The following is a 21,988-nucleotide window of genomic DNA, read 5'->3' on the forward strand; positions in this document are numbered from 1 at the left end:
CTTCATGTCCAGCCCAGTATTCCCTGCTTTATAGAAGCTGCTGATCCCAAAGTGGTGATGGCACTGCTGGAACGTGCCCAGCCTCTCTAACCTCCCTCTCTCTGTTTGCTGCAGATTGCCAGGGAGCACGGTATTAGGTTTTTTGAAACTAGTGCAAAAGCAAATATAAACATTGAGAAGGCATTCCTCACATTAGCAGAAGACATTCTTCGAAAGGTAGGTGCTCACAGCATTCCTTGGGAACAAATATCCTGAATTTCCAGCTCTCCTGTTGTGATCTTCACCTGTGTTGTTGCACTTTGACTTTACTGTGCTGAGGCAAAGCAGTCCCTGAAGGAGCAGGGCTGAACTTCTGCAGTTTGTTTGATGTTTTGTTGTTGTAGGGGGCCTGCCTACAGGGACTAATATCCATCAGAGCCAAGGAACTGAAATTCCTGTTTGTTTGGGCCTTACACTCCTGGTTGTTGTGCCTGTGCTGGAGTTAAATGTTTCCATTGGTGTGGAGAGAATTGTCCTTTCCTGTCTGTGTCTGTCAGTGCTCTGACAGCTCATGGAGAGAATTCTCCTTTCCTGCCACTGTGTCTGTGCACTGACAGCTCTTGGGGGGCTGTTGGGAGGAGTTCAGGTGTGGAGGGTGGGGCAGGAACGAGCTCTGCCACTCCCAGCTGTGCTCCCAGCCATGGCACTTCCTTGGGGGTTCCATTGCCCCACATCATCTGGTGGTTGGCTCCTCTTCCTGTGTGGTGCAGTGAACCAACGAACCATGGAATCAGTGAGGCTGGAAAAGCTGAGAGCACCAAGTCAAATCCCCCCCCATGCCAGAGCCACCACTGATCCATGTCCCCAAGTGCCACATCCACAGGGCTTTTAGATCCCTCCAGGGATGGACAGCTTTCCTAGCAAGAAATTGTTCCCTATATCCAATCTAAACCCTCCTGGCCCAGCCTGGGCCATTTCCCTTGTCCTGTCCCTGTCCCCTGGCTGTCCCCTCCTGTCAGGGACTTGTGCAGAGCCACAAGGTCCCCCCTGAGCCTCCTTTTCTCCAGGCTGAGCCCCTTCCCAGCTCCCTCAGCCTCTCCTGGGGCTCCATTCCCTTCCCAGCTCCCTCAGCCCCTCCTGGGGCTCCATTCCCTTCCCAGCTCCCTCAGCCCCTCCTGGGGCTCCATTCCCTTCCCAGCTCCCTCAGCCCCTCCTGGGGCTCCATTCCCTTCCCAGCTCCCTCAGCCCCTCCTGGGGCTCCATTCCCTTCCCAGCTCCCTCAGCCTCTCCTGGGGCTCCATTCCCTTCCCAGCTCCATTCCCTTCCCTGGACACGCTCCAGCCCCTCCAGGTCTCTCCTGTCAGGAGGGGCCCAGAGCTGCCCCAGCACTGGAGGGGCCCCAGCAGTGCCAGCACAGGGGACGGGCACTGCCCTGGCCCTGCTGCCACCCTGGGTTGTGTCCGTGCCCTGTAGCAGCTCCCTATGTGCCCAGAGCTGCTGATCCTGTGGCCCTAACTCTGTCAGGAGTACAAAATCCGTCAGATTCCTGCAGGTGCCACTGAGGTGTTCCAGTACTGAGCTGGGCTGGATCCCTGTGTGGCTCTGGGACCATTTCTGTGGGATGTACTCCCCTGGCCAAGGGCTCAGTGCACACAGGAACCATTTTTGGACCATTTCTGTGGGATGTTCTCCCCTGGCCAAGGGCTCAGTGTACACACAAACCCCTGTGCTGGAACATTCCTGCCTAGGAGCAGCTCATGGGAACTCTGTGGAGCTCCAGACACATGGGTTGGCCAGCCCTGGCCCTTGTTGTTCCTTGTCCTCTTCCTGTTCCTCCATAAATTAACCCCATCCCAAGCCTGTCTCAGCCCTGCCTTCGTCTCCTGTGTGATAATTCTGTGGATAATGTCACCCAGTTGTCACTGCAGTCCTCAGTCATTTCTTAATCAGTTTCTGACAAGCTTTGTGTGATAAATGGGTTGAAAAACCCTGGCCTTTGGTGAACAGGAGGTCAGACTGCAAACCATACCAGCCTTTGGACCTTAAATCTTCATTTTTGGCCTCTGTCATTATCCTGGAGGTTCTTTGGCAAGGCTGTGACAAAGAGAGTTAGGAATGTGTAGAGTGAGTTGTGGTGAAGGTTTGGGTTCCTTTCCAGCCAGCTGGAAGTAGATGTTGGTGTTGGATCAAACCCACTGGAGTGGGGTTTTGGCTTTGGTGTCACCAGGTTCCGTCCTGTGACAAGGAGGAGCTTGTGTGTCCCTCCTTGGGAGCTGCTGTCCCAGGAGCAGGGAGCAGAGGCTGGCAACAAGCCCAGTTTATCCATAAAAACTCTGGGTTTTGGAGGTCATTAGTTCACAACATGTGAGTTCAGCTTGTGGTGTTTGCAGGCTGGGATTTCCTTACCCCACCAAACCCGGCGTTGGCTCTAAACCAGTTCCAGTTGACTTTGGGGTGGTCCCACTTCAAGCACTGGGTTTTTTCCCAGCTTTAGATTTATTTAAAACAAACCAAACAACAGAAAAAACCCTTAAATTGGTTCTGCACATTTGTGCTGGAGCGGGGGGAGGATTCCTGCCTTTCTGAGGACTCTTTGTGCACAGTTGATCTCAGTTCCCTCTGGTGATGCCAGCCCCAGCTCTGGGTGTTTTCCTGGGGGATCTCCAGGGCCAGCTAACTGTGTTCACTTGTTTCCTTGCAGACCCCTGTAAAAGAGCCCAACAGTGAAAATGTAGATATCAGCAGTGGCAGTGGGGTGACGGGCTGGAAGAGCAAGTGCTGCTGAACCTTCTCCTCTCTCACCAATCGCCATCCACCGCCCCTTTTTTCTCGCTGCAAAACAAACCACTCTGCCCATTTTTTAACCTGAAACCAATGGTTTTGTTCCTCATCTTAACGAGCTCCTGCCTCCCCTTGGTTTTCTGGCTAGGACAGCTTTGCCTACTCCAGTTTTCTCAACACATGTATAGGAAATTCATCTCCGTGACTTCATTTCCATGTCCCTGCTCAGCTCACCACTACGTTTGGGTTGTATTATAGTCCCGTCCCTCCTGCCATTAAACCCCAGAGCAATCATACTCAACTCTCTTCTGCAAATTGTATAAGAATAAAGGTTAGAATTAACAATTGATTTTGTACAACAGTGGAATTTTCTGTCATGGATCATGTGCTTGAGTCACCATATTCTCTAGATGCATCAGGCAAGAGCCAGGAAAAACTCATTTTCGCCTTGAGTCCGTGAGTGGGGTTTCTTTGTCCTGTGCCTTATGTGGAAAAAGGAACTTTTATTTTCACTTTCTTTTCTGTTTTCTGGTGGAAGCATGTGCAGGAGACATCCCATCCCCCCTGTGCCATTGAGTCCTGACCTCTGTAGTGGTTGCTTTCTGTAACGTTGGTGTCATGCATCGAGGACAAAGGGTGGTGCAAAACAAAAGCAAACTCCATGTAACCTGCTGTGTCTCCTTTTGCCAATCCCGCCGTTCCCAACTCTTCCTGCTGCCATTTTTTTTCTCTCACTTTGCCGCTCTTTCCTTTATTTCTTTTTTTTTCTTTCTTTCTTTTTTTTTTTTTTTTGCCTGCATGCTGCTTTGATTTGCATTTCTCCATGGTGTGATGTGTTAATGGAAAGGATGGCAACGCGGTGTGTTTGCCAAAAATTTAATACAAAGCACTGATTTAGCTTCCGAGGTAAAAATGTTGAGATTCCTACTAACCCCCCTAGGCCTGTCCGTCACTAGTGGTTCCCTCCTCCTCCTCCTCCTCCTCCTCCTCCTCCTCTTCCTCCCGCGTAGCCCCGGCCTTTCCCCCCATATGGAAGAGTTATTTGCATGCACTAGTTTCTATGGAGGGTGATGTGGTTGTCTACTTTCTGTGTATGAATATAACATGGATCCCCAAACTGACAGCAGTTCATTAACACGAGCTCCCAGCTTCTGTCCCCGAGGGCTGCGGGGCCGGCCCGAGCCCGAGCGGAACTGGATGGAAAGAGAAGGAAAGGAAAGGAAAGGAAAGGAAACAAACCAGCCAGAGGGCAGTTTAATTTATTACCTCCCTGGAAACTTTCCACGTTCCAGTGTCCGCAGCGGCCCCGCTCCGGATCCCTGCGGGGCAGCTCCCACCAGGATGGAGCAGCAGCCTTTCCATCGCTCCTGCGCTGTCACCGGCCCTGCTGGCCCTGTCCTGCCGCTGTCACCAGCCCTGCCCTGCCACTCCTGCCGCTGTCACCAGCGCTGCTGGCCCTGCCCTGCCGCTGTCACCGGCCCTGCTGGCCCTGTCCTGCCGCAGGAGGGGCCTGGCACCGAGCGCTCGCCCTGCGCGGCCGCTGCCCCGCGTGGATCGCCAGCGGTGAATCCCCGGCGGTGAATCCCGGCTCCAAACCCGGCCCCGAGCCCGGTCCCGGCGGGGAGGACACTCGGCAGCCGCCCTGAGCCCCTGGGCCCCGCCTGTGCCTGGCTCCGGCCGCGGCCTTGGCACCGGCACTGGCACCGGCACTGGCACCGGCACCGGCACTGGCACCGGCACTGGCACCGGCACTGGCTCCGCTCCGCCCTCGCCGCAGCCGCTAACGCTGAGTGAATTCTAATGAAATGACGGTGTTTTAACACGGAACTCCTGGTCCGGAGCGGCTCCTCACCGAGGTGTCCCCCCGTCCCTCTGTATTTGGCATTTTGTCCCCAACGTGTGTGTTAACCCTTCCCAGGCGATGGCTGGTGAGCTCGGGCTCAGCGTTGTACAGAGTCCGGCCACTTTCGGCTAAATCTGCACTTTCTAACGTGATCAAAAAGGGAAAAAATGGCAAAATCTACATCAAGGGTGGTTTTTCTTTTTGTATAATCCTTGTTTTAAACGTGAGCTTTTTATTTGCTTGCAGGGGCTCGGCTCCCTGTGTGTGCCCCCTTTGTAGATGCTGTGCCCGCTGCAGGCACAGGTGGAGCCCAGGCCACTCGCTGGTGCCACTCGCTGGTGCCACTCGCTGCCAACGCCGGCCCCTCGTCCCTCCCTCCCTCCCCGTCAGTAAAACTGAGCTGTTTCTATCGGGTCTATTTCTGTTCCTGTCCAAGCTCCAGCTGCAGGGCCGGGAGGAGGGAGCAGCACGATGCTGAAACAGATAAAAAAACCCCTAAAATTAATAATAATAATATTAATAATAACGATGATGTCGGAGGAGTCTGCAGTAACTTGATGTCTGCTGGTATCTCAACTCCCTGCTCGTTCCAGACTAACTGCTTGTGAAACCTCTGCTTGGAACCCAGCCCAGCCCTGTGGAGTAGAGAAGGGCAGCGGGAGGTGTCAGCAGCCCCTCCGTGCCCCCGGAGGGAGCTCGGCGCTGCCCTTTGGTCACCAAAACCAAGAGTTAAACCATGAAATCGGTCCTGCTAAACCAAACCCGAGCTCGGCTCTGCCCCGCGGCCGTGTCGCGCGCCGGGGTGGCCGCGGCGCTTCGTGCCCTCGGACGGTGGAAATAAAACAGCATCAAGGTCTTGGATTAATTCCCATGCCGACAATTTTTTACTTAATCTTTTAATATTTTTGCTACTCCACTCTGGCTTTTTATTTAAAACACATTCTTTTGTACCACTTACTGTATCAAATTGTATAAAAGATCACTGTCCCATTCTTGGTCGTACCAAGAGCAAATAAAAGCTTTTATAAACTTGCACCGGCGACTTCCTGGGCCCCTTGAATTCCCTCTGGCTCCGCTGGGAGTGAGCCCGGCCCTGAGGAGGTGGGATGAGTCCCCCCAGACTTTCAGGGCTGGTTTGCCTGGGGTGGAGCTGTTCCTGCTGCATTTCCCAAAGCTGCCCAGGGCAGGATGGTGGGAAGGGCAATGGGGGATCCAAGGTTGCCAGATTCTGATGTGGAGCCCCCTTGGGGTGGGGACATCAGCCTGGGGGTGTGAGGTCTCCTCTGGGGACCCGCTGGGGAGGGACTTTGGGTGTTTTTTGGGAAAAGTTTTTTGTTTTTCCACCCCATGTTCTGCACCCCATGTTCTACACCCCGTGTTCTGCACCCCTGCCTTGGGTGGGAGTCAGGGGGCGCTGTTCCAGCTCTCCAAGAGTCCCCAGTGCTGTGCCACTGTCCTTCCCCAGCCTGTCCCCTCTGCCAGCCTCTGGGGCCGGGGATGTCCCCTACAGCAAAGCCCAGTGAGGGACCATCCCGGGGACAGCAGAGGACACATTGCTGCTGCTGCCCTCCCGCTGCCATGGTGTCTCTGTTCCCATGGTGTCCTGTTCATAGTGTCCCTGTTCCTACAGTGACCCTGTTACCACAGTGTCCCCACTGCCACAGTGTCCCTGTTCCTACAGTGTCCCCAGTGTCCTGTTACCACAAGTGTCCCCATGCCACAATGTCCTCACTGCCACAGTGTCCCTGCTGCCATGGTGTCCCCACTGCTACAGTGTCCGTATTCCCACAATGTCCCCATGCTGTGGTGTCCCTGTTCCCACAGTGTTCCCTGTCCCCACTGCCATGGTTTCCCCACTGCCACAATGTCCCTATTCCCAAAGTGTCCCCGTGCCACGGTGCCCCTGCTGCCATGGTGTCCCCGTGTCATGGTGTCCCCACTGTCACAGTGTCCCTGTTCCTACAGTGTCCCCATGCCATGATGTCCCCACTGCCGTGGTGTCCCTGATGCCACAATGTCCCCAATGTCCCCACTGCCGTGGTGTCCCTGATGCCACAATGTCCCCAATGTCCCCAATGCTGTGGTGTCCCCACTGCCACGGCGTCGCTGTTCCTACAGTGTCCCTTTTCCCACAATGTCCCCATGCCGTGGTGTCCCCGTGCCGCCGTGTCCCTGTACCCATGGTGTCTGTTCCCACAGTGTCCCGGTTCCCACTGCCACAGTGTCCCTGCTGCCGTGGTGTCCCCACTGCCACGGTGTCCCTGTTGCTACAGTGTCCCTTTTCCCACAATGTCCCCATGCCGTGGTGTCCCCGCTGCCATGGTGTCCCCGTTCCCGCGGTGTCCCTGCTGCCATGGTGTCCGTGTCCCTGTTCCCGCGGTGTCCCTGTGCCACGGTGTCCCCGCTGCCATGGTGTCCCCGTTCCCGCGGTGTCCCTGCTGCCATGGTGTCCGTGTCCCTGTTCCCGCGGTGTCCCTGTGCCGCGGTGTCCCTGTGCCGCGGTGTCCCCGTTCCCATGGCGCCGGTATCCGGCAGAGGCCGTTTTGCTGTTTTGCTGTTTTTGTGCCGCCGCTGGGAATAAAGCCGGGAGTGTGTCATGGCCGCGGTGCCCGGCAGCCCCTGGCAGGGGCGAGGCCGTGGGAGCAGCTCAGAGACCCCAAATCCTCCCCGTCCCGGGGCTCACGGCGTGGGAGAGCCCCCACAGGCACCCATGGGTGCGGGATTTTGGGGGGAATCCCAGGGGACCTCGGGGAGAGGGGACCTGGCAGGGACCTTCCCCACATGGACACATCCAGCAGCTCCCAGTGTCCCGTTTGTCCGTGTCACCCCCGGCAGTGAGGCTTGGCTCTTTCCCCATCCTCCTCCTCCTCCTGCTGCTGCTGCTGCATCCTTCTATCTGACCCCATCCCAGTTCCACCATCCCAGCTCCATCCCCATCCCCATCCCACCTCCATTCCCATCCCAGATCCATCCCCACCCCGGCTCTGCTCCACACGTGCCCTTCCCTGTCCCCTCTCCTTTCCTACAGCTGCTCCCTCCCTTTCCCTGCTCCATCCCATCCCTGCTCCATCCCATCCCTGCTCCTGCTTCACCCTTCTCACTGTTCCACCTCTGCCCCATCCCATCCCATCCCATCCCATCCCTGCAGCCTCCCCTTGTGCTTGGCCCGGGGACAGTGACGGGACAGGGGACAGCGCACGGTGACACGTCCCCAGGGCCGGGCACTTGCTGCTTCCTCCCCTCCCTCATCCTCCTCAGCCCAGTCTCCAGCGCAGCGGGGATGCAGCCGCCAAAGGGGATCCCGGAGCAGACGCTGCAGAGCGGGACCGGAGCTTCTCCGCCCCCCGGGCTGAGTGACCGAGGGTGCGGGGACCCTCCGGGTCCGGTGTCCCCCGCTCAGGGTGGCCGGGAGCCCGCGGGGTGCGGAGTCCCCGCTCGGGGAACGCTGATGTCGCTGTGATGTCCCGAACCCCTCTCCCGGTGCCATTTGTGCTCCGCGTCTGTCCGGCAGCGCTGGGCCGGGGGTCCCGGCGGGGACATCGGGGTGTGGGGCAGCATCGGGGTCCCCCCGGTCCCTTGTGCGCCCCGCAGCCCCCGCTCGGGACCCCCCGGCAGCTCCGGCGGCTCCGCGCCTCCAGCAGCGGGACGGGACGGGACGGGACGGGACGGGGGAGGGTCCCCTCGCGCCCCCCGCCCGTTCCCTCGGCGGTCAGAGAGAGCCGAACCCCCGGGAGCCCGGGGGGAGCCGGGGCTGAGCCCCCCGGAGCCCGAGGGCGCGGGCGGAGCCGCCCCCAACCCCCGGGACACCCCCGGAACGGCCCCGCCGGGGATGCCCGGTCCCGAGGGGATGCTCGGTGCCGAGGAGTGCCCCGTCCCGTGGGGATGTCCGTTCCCGAGGGGGTGCCCAGCCCTGGAGGGATGCTCGGTCTCGAGAGGGTCCCCGGTCCCGTGGGGGTGCCCGGTCCCGAGGGGGTGCCCGTTCCCGGGGGGATGCCCCACACGGGGGGGGATGCCCAGCCCGAGGGGTCCCCGGTCCCGTGGTGGTGCCCGTTCCCGGGGAGATGCCCAATCCCGGGGGGATGCCCCGCACGGGGGTCCCCGCCCGCCGCCGCCTCCCCCGCCCCCGCCGGGGGGGTTCCGCCTGCCGGGGCGGGCGGGCAGGAGGGGCCGGGGGCGGGCGGGGGGCGGCTCCTCCTGCCCCGCTCCCGCTCCCGCCGCCCCCCGCCCCGGCCCCGGCCCGGCGGCGGCGGCGATGGAGCCCGGCCCGGGGCCGGCCTGAGCCGCGATGCGATGGAGAAACTGGCGGCGGGGCTGGCCCGGCTCCGCTGGAGCCCCGCGGCGCTGCCCCTCGACGCCATCGTCAGCCAGTGCCGCCTGCCCACCCTCGTCTGCCTCGGGCAGGGTGAGCCCGGCCGGGGATGAAGTCTGGAGGGACGAGAAGGAGGAGGGAGGTTGGAGTGATGGGGAGGAGGAGGAGGAGGGAGGGTGGGAGGAAGGCTGGAGGGACCAGGGGAGGGAGGGAGGGAGGATGGAAGGACGGAGAGTGAGGCTGGAGTGAGGAGGAGGAGGAGGAGGGAGAAAGGATGGAGTGATGAGGAGGAGGGAGGGGTGGAAGGCGGAGGGATGGGGAGGGAGGGAGGAAGGCCGGAGAGTGAGGACGAGGAGGGAGGGAGGTTGGAGTGATGAGGGAAAGGGAGAGACGAAGGACGAAGGGACCGGGAAGAGGGAGGGAGGAAGTCTGGGAGGATGAAGAGGGAGAGTGGAGCGATGAAGATCAGGGAGAGGTGGAGGGTAGAGGGATAGGAAAGTGAGGAAGGCTTGAGAGTGAGGAGGAGGAAGGGAGGAAGGCTCGGAGGAAGGGATGGAGAGTGGAGGGATGAAGAGGAAAGTAGGAAAGACGAAGAGGTGAGGAGGAGGAACGGTCACTAGAGAAGTGAGGAGGAGGAGATGGAGGGAGAGAGGAAGGATGAAGGGGTGAAGAGTAGGCTCGGAGAGGCTGAAGGGATGAGGAGGAGAAGGGATGAGACCGCAGGGACCAGGAGAAGGAAGGAGCCTGGAGTGATGAGGAGGAGGAGGAGGGAGGGAGGAAGGCTGGGCCAGGTGAGCCCGAGCTGCTCTCCCGGCTCGGGTCGGGTCCTTCAGGGTGGGGGGGGCCGGGGCTGCCCCTCAGGGGGTCCCTGCCCTCAGGGATGTGAGGGGGGAATTTGTGTGCCCCAGGCCCCCCAGCCATGGCCCAGGATTTCCCCCACTGTCACCCATCCCGGTGACTCTCTGGGGGTGCTGGCGGGGGCTGGGAGCCACCGTGTCCCCTCCCCGCCCTGCCTGGGACATGGCCTGGCTGGGGGGGCCTGACTGGGACCCCCCAAACCCAGGCTGAGGGGAGAGAAGGGGGTGTGGGGCTGTGGGGGTGTGGGGAGCAGGGGATGTGGGGGTTTGAGGTGCAAGGGCTGTGGGGAGCAGGGGATTTGGGGGTGTGGGGAGCAGGGGATTTGGGGAGCAGGGGATGTGGGGCTATGAGAGGGTGGGCAGCAGGAAATGTGGGGCTGTGGGGAGCAGGGGATTTGGGGGTGTGGGGAGCAGGGAGCAGGGATGTGGGGCAGTGGGGAGGAGGGGCTATGGGGATGTGGGGAGCAGGGCTGTGGGGCTGTGTGGAGCAGGGGATGTGGGGAGCAGGGGTTATTTGGGCTGTGTGGAGCAGGGGATTTGAGGGTGAGGGAAGCAGGAAATGTGGGGCTGTGGGGAGCAGGGGGTGCAGGGTACCCCCAGCCTGGCCGTGTCCCCCCCAGATCAGGGCCCATCCCAGAGGGCTGCAGGGGGTGCCGGGGGGTGTTGGGGGGTGTTGGGGTGCCTGGGGGCTGTCGGGGATACCGGGGGCTGTCGGGGGCCCTGGGGGCTGTCGGGGATACCGGGGGCTGTCGGTCGGGGTGCCGCGGTTCTGGAGGGCTCCCGGGGGGGCCCGCGCCGGCCCCGGCTCAATAAACTTCTTGTTTGCGGCGGCTGCAGCTTTTCAGGGGGGACAAAGAAATTGTTTCCTGGGCAACTGGCGCCTCTTGGCAGCGGCACCTGCTCATCCCCCGCTCCGTCCGTCCGTCCGTCCGTCCAGCGGCGCGGGGGCGGGGCGGGGGGGGTGGCGGCGGTGACAGCCCTGTCCCCCCGCAGGTGAGCGCGTGGAGGGGGTGACAGCCCAGGACGTGCTGCTGGTCCACTCGTGCCGGCAGTGGACCACGGTGACCGCGCACAGCCTGGAGGAGGGACACTACGTCATCGGGCCCAAAATCGACATCCCGCTCCAGTACCCAGGTGTGGGGGGGCTGGGGACAATGGTGACAGCGGGAATGGCGGCCCTGGGCCAGCAGAGCCGGGACCTGACCCCCTCCCATCCCCCGGCCTGCTGGGGCTGCTCCAGTAGGGTCCAGTAAGGTCCAGTTTGGGGCAGGAGATGCTCTGGTTTGGGGGCTGCCCCCACCCCTGGCAGAGCTGCAGAGGGGCTGGCAGGGATTGGGATTGGGATGGGATGGGATGGGATGGGATGGGATGAGATGGGATGGGATGGGATGGGATGGGATGGGATCCATGGGATGGGATGGGATGGGATGGGATGAGATGGGATGGGATGGGATGGGATGGGATGGGATCCATGGGATGGGATCCATGGGATGGGATGGGATGGGATGGGATGGGATGGGATGGGATGGGATCCATGGGATGGGATCCATGGGATGGGATGGAATGCAGACAAGGACAGCAATGGGATGCAGACAAGGACAGGGAAGAGGATGGGGTAGGATAGGATAGAGCTGGGAATGGGAGAGAGACGAGGATGGGATGGGGAAAAGGGACAGGGATGAGCTGGGATGGGATGAGGAAGGGATGGGGACAGGGAGAGTGATGAGGATGGACTGGGAAGGAGTTGGGCTGGGATGAGGATGAGGATGGGGCCGGGCTGGGGCCGGCAGTGCAGACGAAGGTGCTGAGCTGCTTCTGCCGGCAGCCGCCAGAGCCTTAATGACCCCTCTAAGTGCTCCACGGCGGTAATGAGTCCCGCTAATAAATAAATAATGGGAAATGGAGCGGGGGAGGGTTAATCACGCGTCCCGCGGGGGCTGCAGGGGGCTGGGCAGTGTGTTAACAGCGATCGGGGCTCGGCCGTGCCCCCGCTGCCCCGGGATGTGGGGCTGAGCCGGCTCCAGCCTCGGGTGCCCCCGAGCCAGGCGAGGAGCTCTGGTGTCCCAGCTCCGCCGCCGGGCGGGCGGGAATTAAAATTCCCGTCAGGTCCGTGCCCGGCAGCCGGAGCCAGGGGAGGCGGCGGCGCTGGGGCTGCAGCTGCCCCGCTCCCGTTCCTGACCTTCCCCGTTCCCGTTCCTGCCTCTCCCTGCTCCCGTTCCTGACCTTTCCTCGTTCCTGACGTTTCCCCGCTCCCGTTCCTGACCTCTCCCGTTCCTGGCTTTCCCCGTTCCTCCTTTCCCTGTTCCCATTCTTGCTTTTCCCCTTTCCTCCTTTCCCCGTTCCTGCCCTTCACCGTCCCCATTCCTGCCTTTCCCCACTCCCGTTCCTGCCTTTTCCCGCTCCCATTCCTGACCTTTCCCTGTTCCCGACCTTTCCCTGCTCCCGTTCCTGCCTTTCCCCACTCCCGTTCCTGCCTTTCCTCGCTCCCATTCCTGACCTTTCCCTGTTCCCGACCTTTCCCCTCTCCCGTTCCTGCCTCTCCCCATTCTCATTCCTGCCTTTCCCCGTTCCCGTTCTTGCCTCTCCCTGCTCCCTATCCTTCCTTTTCCCGTTCCTGCCCTTCCCCGCTCCTGTTCCTGCCTGTCCCCATTCCCATTTCTGCCTTTCCCCGTTCCCCGTTCCCGTTCCTACCTTTCCCTATTCCCGTTCCTGCCCTTCCCGGCTCCCTTTCCTCCTTTTCCTCGCTCCCGTTCCTACCTCTCCCTATTCCCATTCCCTGCCTTTCCCCATTCCGGTTCCTGCCTTTCCCCGTTCCTGCCAATTCCCATTCCTGTTTCTGCCTTTCCCCGTTCCCGTTCCTGACTTTCCCCATTCCCATTCCTGCCTTTCCCCATTCCTGTTCCTGTCCTTCCCCGTCCCTGACCTTTCCCTGTTCCCATTCCTGCCCTTCCCCGTTCCTGTTCCCACCTTTCCCCATTCCCGTTCCCCATTCCCCTGCCCGGTTCCCTTCCCGGTGTCTCTCCCACCCAAGCCATGGGGTCGCTGTGCCCTGGCACGGCTGGGATGGGATTTCGGGGGGCAATGGGCAGCCCTGGCAATTTGGGCTGCTCTGGGCACTCCCAGGAACGCTTTTGGGGATCCCTGCAGCTCTGGGGGTCCATCCCATGTACCCCGTGCCTTGTCCCACCCAGAAACCCCCCAGGGGCTGCTCTGGGGTCCCCTTGCAGCGGTGGGACACTGGCAAAGCCCACGGGAATGTCCCCAAAGATGTGGTGGGGACCCCAGGCTGCCTCAGGGGTGGCTGTCCCCCGTGAAAGGCCCAGGGGGGTGACAGGAGGTCCCTGTGAGGAGTTGGGGACCCCAGGATGCCCCAGGGGTGGCTGTCCCCCGTGAAAGGCCCAGGGGGGTGACAGGAGGTCCCTGTGAGGAGTCGGGCCCCCTCTCACCTCGGGGGTCCCCGCAGGGAAGTTCAAGCTGCTGGACCAGGACCGGGACCTCCGTGAGCCCGTGCAGTACTTCAACAGCGTGGAGGAGGTGGCCAGCATCTTCCCAGACCGCATCTTTGTCATGGAGGCCATCACCTTCAGCGTGAAGGTCCTGGGGACAGGGCTGGGCCAGCGGGGGACACTGGTGGGACAGCGGGGAGGGGTGGTGGAGCACCAAGAATAATGGTGGGATGATGTTGGGATGGTGCTGGGATGTCAGGAATGGTGCTGGGACATCAGGGGATGGTGGTGGAACGTCAGGGATGGCGGTGGGACATCAGGGATGGTGATGAGATGTCAGGGATGGTGGTGGGACTTCGAGATGGTGGTGGAGCATCGGGGATATTGGTGGTGGCATGTCAGGGATGCTGATGGGACATCAGGGGATGGTGGTGGGATGTCAGGGATGGTGGTGGGACATCAGGAGATAGTGGTGGGACATCAGGAATAATGGTGGGATGATGTCAGGGGATGGTGGTGGAGTTTCAGGGATGGTGGTGGGACTTCGAGATGGTGGTGGAGAACAGGAGTAATGGTAGGAAGATGTCAGAATGATGGTGGAACTTCAGGGATGGTGGTGGGACATCAGGGATGGTGGCAGGACATTGGAGATGATGGTGGGATGTCTGGGATGGTGGTGGAACATTGGGGGATGGTGGTGGGATAAGGAATAATGGTGGGATGATGTCAGGGGATGGTGGTGGAATGTCAGGAATGGTGATGGGATGTCAGCGATGGTAGTGTGACATCAGGACATGCTGGTGGGATGTCAGGAGATGCTGGTGGGATGTCAGGACATGCTGATGGGATGTCAGGGGATGCTGGTGGGATGTCAGGGATGGTGGTGGGATGTCAGGGATGCTGGCGGGATGTCAGGGATGGTGATGGGATGTCAGGGATGCTGGCGGGATGTCAGGGATGCTGACGGGATGTCAGGGATGCTGATGGGATGTCAGGGATGCTGGCGGGATGTCAGGGATGGTGATGGGATGTCAGGGATGGTGATGGGATGTCAGGGATGCTGGTGGGATGTCAGGGATGGTGGCGGGATGTCAGGGATGCTGACGGGATGTCAGGGATGCTGATGGGATGTCAGGGATGCTGGCGGGATGTCAGGGATGGTGATGGGATGTCAGGGATGGTGATGGGATGTCAGGGATGGTGGCGGGATGTCAGGGATGGTGGTGGGATGTCAGGGATGCTGGTGGGATGTCAGGGATGGTGGCGGGATGTCAGGGATGGTGGTGGGATGTCAGGGATGCTGGCGGGATGTCAGGGATGCTGATGGGATGTCAGGGGTACTGTTGGGGTGTCGGGGGCGCAGGGCAGGGCAGCGGGTGCCACGTTGGGGCTGTCGCGGGCAGGTGGTGTCGGGGGAGTTCAGCGAGGACAGCGAGGTTTACAACTTCACGCTGAACGCGGGGGACGAGCTGACGCTGATGGGGCAAGCGGAGATCCTGTGCGCCAAGACGGTGAAGGAGAAGTCGCGTTTCAACACCCTCCTGCGCAAGCTGGGCAAGGCGGCGCCGGCGGCGGGGGCGCGGCAGGTGAAGGGCAAGATGCCGTGCCTGATCTGCATGAACCACCGCACCAACGAGAGCCTGAGCCTGCCCTTCCAGTGCAAGGGCCGCTTCAGCACCCGCAGCCCGCTGGAGCTGCGCCTGCAGGAGGGCGAGCACACCATCCGCAGCATCATCGAGAAGGTGCGGCTGCCCGTCAACGTGGCCGTGCCCAGCCGGCCCGCCCGCAACCCCTACGACCTGCACGCCATCCGAGAGGGCCACTGCTACAAGCTGGTCAGCATCATCTCCAAGACGGTGGTGCTGTGCTGCATCCTGCGCCGGGAGGAGCTGGTGCCTTTCCATTTCCTGCTGCTGACCGACATGCCGCGCTTCCAGCTGCCCGAGGGGCTGCTGGCCGGGGACCCGCAGCTGGAGAAGCTGCTGCGGGACAGCGCCGCGTATTGCCACGACCGCTTCAACCCCGACGAGTACTCGCGGGCCGTGCGGGAGGCCAAGCCGGACTTGCTGGAGGAATGCGCGAGCCCGCGGCGCCTGCGGCTCTGCCTGCCCGCCTGCGGCCGCGACGAGCTCAGCCAGCCCCTGCAGCGCCTCTCGCTCTGCGCCTGCGGCTCCGGGGGTCCCCGGGAGCCCCCCGGCCGCTGCCAGGCACCGCGGGGCCTCGGCCCGGGCACCCCGCGCCCGCCGCTGCCCGACTTCCCCGAGCCCGAGCGGGAGTACATGACGCCCGACTGGGCCGAGCCCGAGTTCAGGACTCAGGAGCCGCTGGAGATTCCCTACGAGGAGCTGTGGAGCAATCCCAGCCCGGAGGGCTGCTGCGAGCTGGGCAGCAGCGGCGGCCGGCCCGACCTCGTGTCCTTCGCGGCTGTCACCCCGCTGGGCTCCCCGCGCCGGCCCGGGGACGAGCCCCGCGGGGACACGCCGCCCCCGGTGCCACCCAAATCGGAGGCGGTAAGAGCCCGCTCCTGTGCCCAGGGATGGGGAATGGCATCCCCGGGGTCCTGTCAGCCAACCCATGGCAAGGCCAGCGCCATGGCAGGGCAGCCCGACACCCTCCCTGTCCCCTCCCTGGGGTCCCTCCCCAACTCTGCTTGGTCACCCAAACCTGCAGATCTCGGTTCGCCAGGGCTGCCCATCACCGATCCTCCTTCCAAGGCACCCCTGGTTCCCCAGGGCTCTCTGCACCATCGGGTACCTCAAGCTCTTGGGCTGCCCAGAACTGTGGGGTACCCGACCCTCTGGCCTTCCCTATACAAAATTTCAGGCTCCCCTTCACCACAGGGTACCCCAATATTTTGATCTCCTCGCACCACGGGATAGGAGGGCCTCAAGTCTCCCCAGTTGCACCCAGAGCGTTGTGGCCGGGCAGGACCGGCTGTCCCCGAGCCCCATCACCCCCTCCAGCCGCGGGGATCCCCGGCTCCCCCCGGGGCCCTGACGGCGCTGCCCGTTCCAGGTGAAGGAGGAGTGCCGGCTGCTGAACGCGCCCCCGGTGCCGCCCCGGGGCAGCCGCCCCCCGGCCCCCTGCAGCCCCCCGGCCCCCCTGCGCTGCCCGAAGCTGGCACCCGTGCCCTCGCCCAGCCCCAGCCTCTCCTACTACTCCTCGGGGCTCCACGACGGGTGAGTGGCTCCGGGGACACCGGGGAGGGTGGGTGGGGGTACCCGAATGCCAGGGATGGGGACACCGGGGTGATGGTGACACTGCCCTCGCCCCCGCAGGTCGGCCCCGCGCAGCGGCAGCGCCTCGCCCTCTCCGGACGCGTACTCGCTGTACTGCTACCCCTGCACCTGGGCCGACTGCAAGGCTGCCGAGCCCCCCGGGCGGCCGCTGCCCCCGGCCCAGCCCGCGCCCAGCTCCTGGTCCGAGCCCTGGGCGTTCCCCGAGCCGGGCGCCGGGGCGGGCAGCGGCTGCTCCACGCCGCTGCTGGGGACCGAGCCCCCCCTGAAGCCCTTCCGCAGCTGCCCCCGCCTCAAGCCCCCGCACCCCCAAAAGCGCTTCGCCCCCTTCGGGGCGCTCAACCCCTTCGCCGGCCCGGCAGAGTGGCCGGAGAGTCCCGAGCGGTCCAAAGCGGCGCCTTCGGCCCCGGCCGCTCCCTCCTCCTCCTCCTCGCCGGAGCCTTTCGCCCCCGCCGAGGAACCGGCGGCCCCTCCTCGGCCCCCCAAGGGCTTGGACGGGGACGGCATCGTCATCCGGGGGGCGGCCCCGCTGTCCCCCGCCGTCCTGCGCGGGGCCGAGGGCGTCACCCGCCTGTACCTGGCCCAGGGGGTGATCGAGGTGCCGCCGGCAGCGAGGGGCGATGGGGCAGCCCCGCCGGCCGCCCCCCGGCCCAGCGGGGACGGCCCGGCCTGGCTGCCCCCCGCCGACCTGTCGGCGCTGTCGCTGGAGGAGGTGTCCAAGTGCCTGCGCTTCATCGGCCTCTCCGAGGACGTCGTGAGCTTCTTCGCCCGCGAGAGGATCGACGGCAGCATCTTCGTGCAGCTCAGCGAGGAGATCCTGGCCGACGACTTCCGCCTCACCAAGCTCCAGGTGAAGAAGATCATGCAGTTCATCAAGGGCTGGCGCCCCAAGATCTAGTGCCACGCCGGGGACCCCCTGCACGGGGATGTCCCCAAATCACCTGGAGCACGGCTCTGGGTGGCCCCGCTCCCGTCCCTCTCTGATGCTGCAGGTTCTCCTCTCTCCCACTGCCCAGCCCTCCCCAATCCCCCTTTTAACACTGGACAGTAATTTTGGCCCCAACGGGCTGGAAAACACTGGATTTTGCGTCGACTGGTTTAACTTAATCCTTGTGGATTAGCATAATAAACGTACGGGAGAGTAATGAGCCCCCAGAGAAGGCCCTTGCTTGGGGAGGAGGGGAAGGGGGGAGGATGGATGCTCTGAGGGGTCTCTCCCCACCTTGCAGACCCTTCCCATCCCTTGGGGAGGGATTACCAGCTCCGTGCCTGCCCCAGCACTCAGCAGAGGCAGATGAAATGATGTCTTGGCCCAATTCTGGTCTGGGAGCTTTGAAAGACAGGGAGAGGTGACATGAAGAGCAGCAGGGTTCAGCCATGGCCCAAGGCCTGCCAGGGAGCAGGAAAATGGCAGGAAGCCGGAAAGGAAGCCAGGGAGGGGGGGCCAGGCCAGTGACAGGTGCCCAGAGATTTAAAGCCTTTTAGTTTAACTTGATCTCTCCCCACGGGGGGGCCCTCTGGCCTTTGGCTGCTCGATCTGCAATTACAGGCAGCTCCATCTGCCAGGATCACCTGCCAGGATCACCCCGTGGCAGAGAGAGCTGGAGGCTCCTCACAGCCCCTGAGTGATGGCAGAGGTGACACGGCTTTGTCCTGCACTGCTGCCATGCTGCCCCTCCATGGACAGGACCCCAGGGCCTGAACCAGTCAATCCCCACTCAAGCTGTTCCCTCAGGGAGATGGAAGGAGAAGCAGGAGTCCAAACCCAGGAGATGGGGCTTTATTTTGGTGGCTGTTGATGGAAAGGCAAGGCCTCGGCTCCAGCCACAAGCTGGATGCTACTGGCCAGGCTGGAAGCTCTGGAGGCCACGGCTCTGGAGGCAAAGGCAGCAGGAATTCCCTCCCTCCCCCAGCACGGAGCCCCCAGGCCCAGGCTGGCACGGGACGGACGTACCCAACACACAGTGGCTGGTAAGGCACTTGAAATGACTACAAGCCCTGAGGCAACCTCCTGCCCCCCTCCTTCCTTTCTTCTTTTTTTCCTTCCTTCCTTTCTTCCCTTCCTGCCCCGGGAGCTTTGGAGATTAACCTATGGAGAATGGGGTGTAGAGGGGAGCTGGGGCCCGCCTGGAGGAGCTGTCGGGGTGTCACCAGGCCACCTCACTGGTGGAACTTCCTGCTGGGGCTGTTGGCGTGGTCCAGCAGGAGCTGGCACGGTGTGAACTGGCTGCCGTACACGGCCTCGTACTTGCGCAGTTTGTCCACGAGCTGCCGGGCGCCGTAGGAGTCGGCGAACCTGAAGGGACCTGTGGGGACAGGGACACGGATGTGACAGGGACACGGATGTGACAGGGACATGGCTGGGACAGGGACACGGATGTGACAGGGACATGGCTGGGACAGGGACACGGCTGTGACAGGGACATGGCAGGGACAGGGAGGGGACAGGGACACAGCTGTGACAGGGACATGGCTGGGATGGGGACACATGGCTGCAATGGGGACACGGCTGTGACAGGGACACAATGGGGACAGGTACATGGTGGTGACAGGGACATGGTGGGGACAGGGACATGGTGGGGACAGGGACATGGTGGGGACGGGGACAGAGCTGTGACAGGGACATGGCTGGGATAGGGAGGGGACAGGGACACAGCTGCGACGGGGACACATCTGGGACAGGGACACGGCAGGGACGGGGACACGGCTGGGACGGGGACATGGCTGTCACAGGGACACACGGCTGGGACAGGGACACAGTAGGGACAGGGACACGGAGGGGATGGGGACACAGAAGGGACAGGGGCAGGGACACAGCGGGGACAAGGACATGGCTGGGACAGGGACATAGCAGGCACAGGGACATGGCAGGAACACAGATACAGCTGTGACAGGGACACAGCAGGGACAGGGACACAGCAGGGACAGGGAAGTAAAAGCACAAAGGTGCCTGGAAGGGTCCCACACCCAGAAGCAATGGCTTTGTCCCATTCATCCTTCTCCACAAGAGACCCCCCAGTCTCTGATCAGGGACTCTGCTCCCTGCTCACCTGAGCTGGGGAGGGCTGGGGACAAGCTGGGACATGGATAATCACAGAATCATGGATGGTTTTGGTGGGAAAGGATCTCAAATCCCATCCACTCCCACCCTGCCAAGTCTCACCCCCTCCCACTGTCCCAGGCTACTCCAAGCCCCAATGTCCAGCCTGGCCTTGGGCACTGCCAGGGATCCAGGGGCAGCCCCAGCTGCTCTGGGCACCCTGTGCCAGGGCCTGCCCACCCTGCCAGGGAAGAATCCCTTCCCAATATCCCATCCAACCATGGGAAGCCATTCCCCATTGTCCTGTCCCTCAGGCCTTTGTAGAAAGTCCCTTGGGGCTGCTCCCTCAGTCTGAACATGGCTCAAGGAGGGAAAGCACCAGGGATGTGGCAGAAGCACCACCTCAGGTCCAAGAGCCCTTGGTGAACTCCAGCAGCAGTGTCAGGAGACAGCATCAGAATCATGGACTTATTTAGGGTGGAAAAGCCCTTTGAGACTATTGAGTCCAAACATTCCTCAGCAGTGCCAAGACCACCACTAACCCATGTCCCCAAGGGCCACATGCACAGAGCTTTTAAATCCCTTTTTAAATGGAGAGTTTACAGCTGTGCCAGGGATGGACAGCCTGGAATTACTCCCAGTATCCAACCTACACCCTTCCTGATGCAGCTTGGGGCCATTTCCTCAGGCTGCAGCTCAAACCTGGCCTTGCCACGTGGCCGCAGCCCACGGGGAGCTTTGGAGCCCATAGCCCAGGGCAGAGCACTCACCTCCCAGGCAGGGGGGGAAGCCCAGGCCGAACACAGCCCCGATGTCCCCCTCCACGGGGCTGCTGAGGATGCCCTCCTGCAGGCACATGGCGGCCTCGTTGACAAACCGCGTCACCAGGCGCATCTGGATGTCCTCGTCGGAGCAGCTGTGGGACAGAGGCTGTGAGAGCTGGGCAGGGACAGCACACAGGGGGGACACAGAGCCACGCCAGGGGTGGGAACGGCCTCCCAGGAGTGTCCCAGTCCATGTGAGGATCAGGGCTAAGCTCTGGGAGTGTCCTGAAGCAGGCACTAAGAACCAGGGAATGGCTGAGGCTGGAAGGGACCACTGGGGCTCCTCTAGTGCAGGGTTTCCTGGAGCATGGCACCCAGGATTGTGGCCAGATGGAGATGGAATAAAAGCAAGGGCTTGATCAGCCTCTGTGTTCAGCCATGTCATGGAATCACAGAATGGTTTGGGCTGGAAGGGACCTCAAAGCCCATCCAGTGCCACCCCTGCCATGGCAGGGACACCTTGCACTATCTCAGGATACTCCAAGCCCCAGGGATCTTCCAGGAGATCCAGGGGCAGCCACAGCTGCTCTGGACACCCTGTGCCAGGGCCTGCCCACCCTGCCAGGGAACAATTCCTCATTGCCAAGATCCCATCCAGCCCTGCCCTCTGGCACTGGGAGCCATTCCCTGGCTCCTGCCCCTCCATCCTTGTCCCCAGTCCCTCTGCAGCTCTCCTGGAGCCCCTTCAGGCCCTGCCAGGGTCTCTGAGCTCTCCCTGGATCCTTCTCCTCTCCAGGTGAGCACCTCCAGCTCTGCCAGCCTGGCTCCATGTCCCTCAATGCCACCTGATGCACCTCGTGCTGCTGCTCAGAGCACAAGGAGCTGGGCAGAGCAGGAGCAGCCCCAGCCTTCCCTCACACACAGGTACTCACACATCAGGATTCGCTGGCACCCTGAACTTTTCCAAGATCTCATCCATGCCAGAATTCAGACTCCTGTTCTTCACTCCCTCCTGGTACACGTAGAAGCCTTTCCCTGCCTTGCGACCTGCAGGGATCACAGCACACAATCAGCTCCTGCACGTGTCCTGTTCCCTCCTGACACCTTGGATCTTGTTTTGTGCCTGCTGTTCCTGCTCCTGGACAGATCCTCCCAGCACTCTGCACTCATAGCACTGTCACAGGCATCTTTCATGACAAATTATTTCCTTAGGATTTTTCCTCCTGAGAAGCTGAGAGGCCTCAGGAACAAAATGTAAACAATGATTATCTGCTGCTGTGGGATGCAACAGGTGGGTCTGTGATTGGATGTTGGATCCCATGCTGGATGTTTGTAATTAATGGCCAATCACAGTCCAGGTGGCTTGGACAGAGAGTCTGAGACAGAGCCTTTGTTGTTCATTCCTTCTTATTCTATTCTTCTATTCTTAGCTAGCCTTCTGAGGAAATCCTTTCTTCTTTCATTATAGTTTTAATGTAATATATATAATAAAATAATAAATCAAGCCTTCTGAAACATGGAGTCAGATCCTCATCTCTTCCCTCAACCAAAAACCCCTGTGAACACCATCACAGAGCACAGATCTGCTGCCTCAGCAGGGGCACAGGGAAGGGACCTTGGCAAGAAGTTGCCACTGTGCCAGGCCCTTTCTCTGGTTCCACAGGACCAACAGCAGCACTGCCTCTATGGGAGGGACTCCTGCCCCATTCCCATGGCTGTTCTCCCACTGCTGT

At 61.6% G+C, this 21,988-nt stretch overlaps 3 protein-coding genes across 4 annotated transcripts in view; 2 read left to right on the top strand and 1 right to left on the bottom strand.

Annotated features, from left to right (window-relative positions):
• RAB10 (RAB10, member RAS oncogene family) overlaps positions 1–3,107 on the top strand; it is a 48,505-nt gene extending 45,398 nt beyond the window's left edge. The window contains exons 5-6 of the mRNA XM_054293418.1: positions 115–216; positions 2,681–3,107. Of these exons, the coding sequence (XP_054149393.1) occupies positions 115–216; positions 2,681–2,764 (186 nt within the window). The 3' untranslated portion in view covers positions 2,765–3,107. The remainder of the gene's footprint in view (positions 1–114; positions 217–2,680) is intronic.
• Positions 3,108–8,855: 5,748 nt separating this feature from the next.
• GAREM2 (GRB2 associated regulator of MAPK1 subtype 2) lies at positions 8,856–17,599 on the top strand. 2 transcript variants are annotated; one of them, XM_054293412.1, is made up of 6 exons: positions 8,856–9,054; positions 10,763–10,903; positions 13,233–13,363; positions 14,619–15,725; positions 16,231–16,394; positions 16,494–17,599. In XM_054293412.1, the coding sequence occupies exons 1-6, from the start codon at positions 8,889–8,891 to the stop codon at positions 17,347–17,349; spliced, it is 2,565 nt and encodes an 854-aa protein (XP_054149387.1). In that variant the 5' UTR covers positions 8,856–8,888; the 3' UTR covers positions 17,350–17,599. The 2 variants fall into 2 exon arrangements, with proteins under 2 accessions (XP_054149387.1, XP_054149389.1); XM_054293414.1 differs by having other exon boundaries at positions 8,856–9,005.
• An 823-nt stretch (positions 17,600–18,422) lies between these two features.
• HADHA (hydroxyacyl-CoA dehydrogenase trifunctional multienzyme complex subunit alpha) overlaps positions 18,423–21,988 on the bottom strand; it is a 29,090-nt gene continuing 25,524 nt past the window's right edge. Inside the window, exons 18-20 of the mRNA XM_054293415.1 lie at positions 21,188–21,302; positions 20,262–20,407; positions 18,423–18,757 (exon numbers count right to left, since the gene is read on the bottom strand). Of these exons, the coding sequence (XP_054149390.1) occupies positions 18,612–18,757; positions 20,262–20,407; positions 21,188–21,302 (407 nt within the window). The 3' untranslated portion in view covers positions 18,423–18,611. The remainder of the gene's footprint in view (positions 18,758–20,261; positions 20,408–21,187; positions 21,303–21,988) is intronic.

Source organism: Melozone crissalis, unplaced genomic scaffold (genome assembly GCF_028551555.1).
Source record: "Melozone crissalis strain CALT ecotype California unplaced genomic scaffold, PUWL_Pcris_2 ptg000150l_1, whole genome shotgun sequence".
In the NCBI taxonomy this organism is placed as follows: Eukaryota; Metazoa; Chordata; class Aves; order Passeriformes; family Passerellidae; genus Melozone; species Melozone crissalis.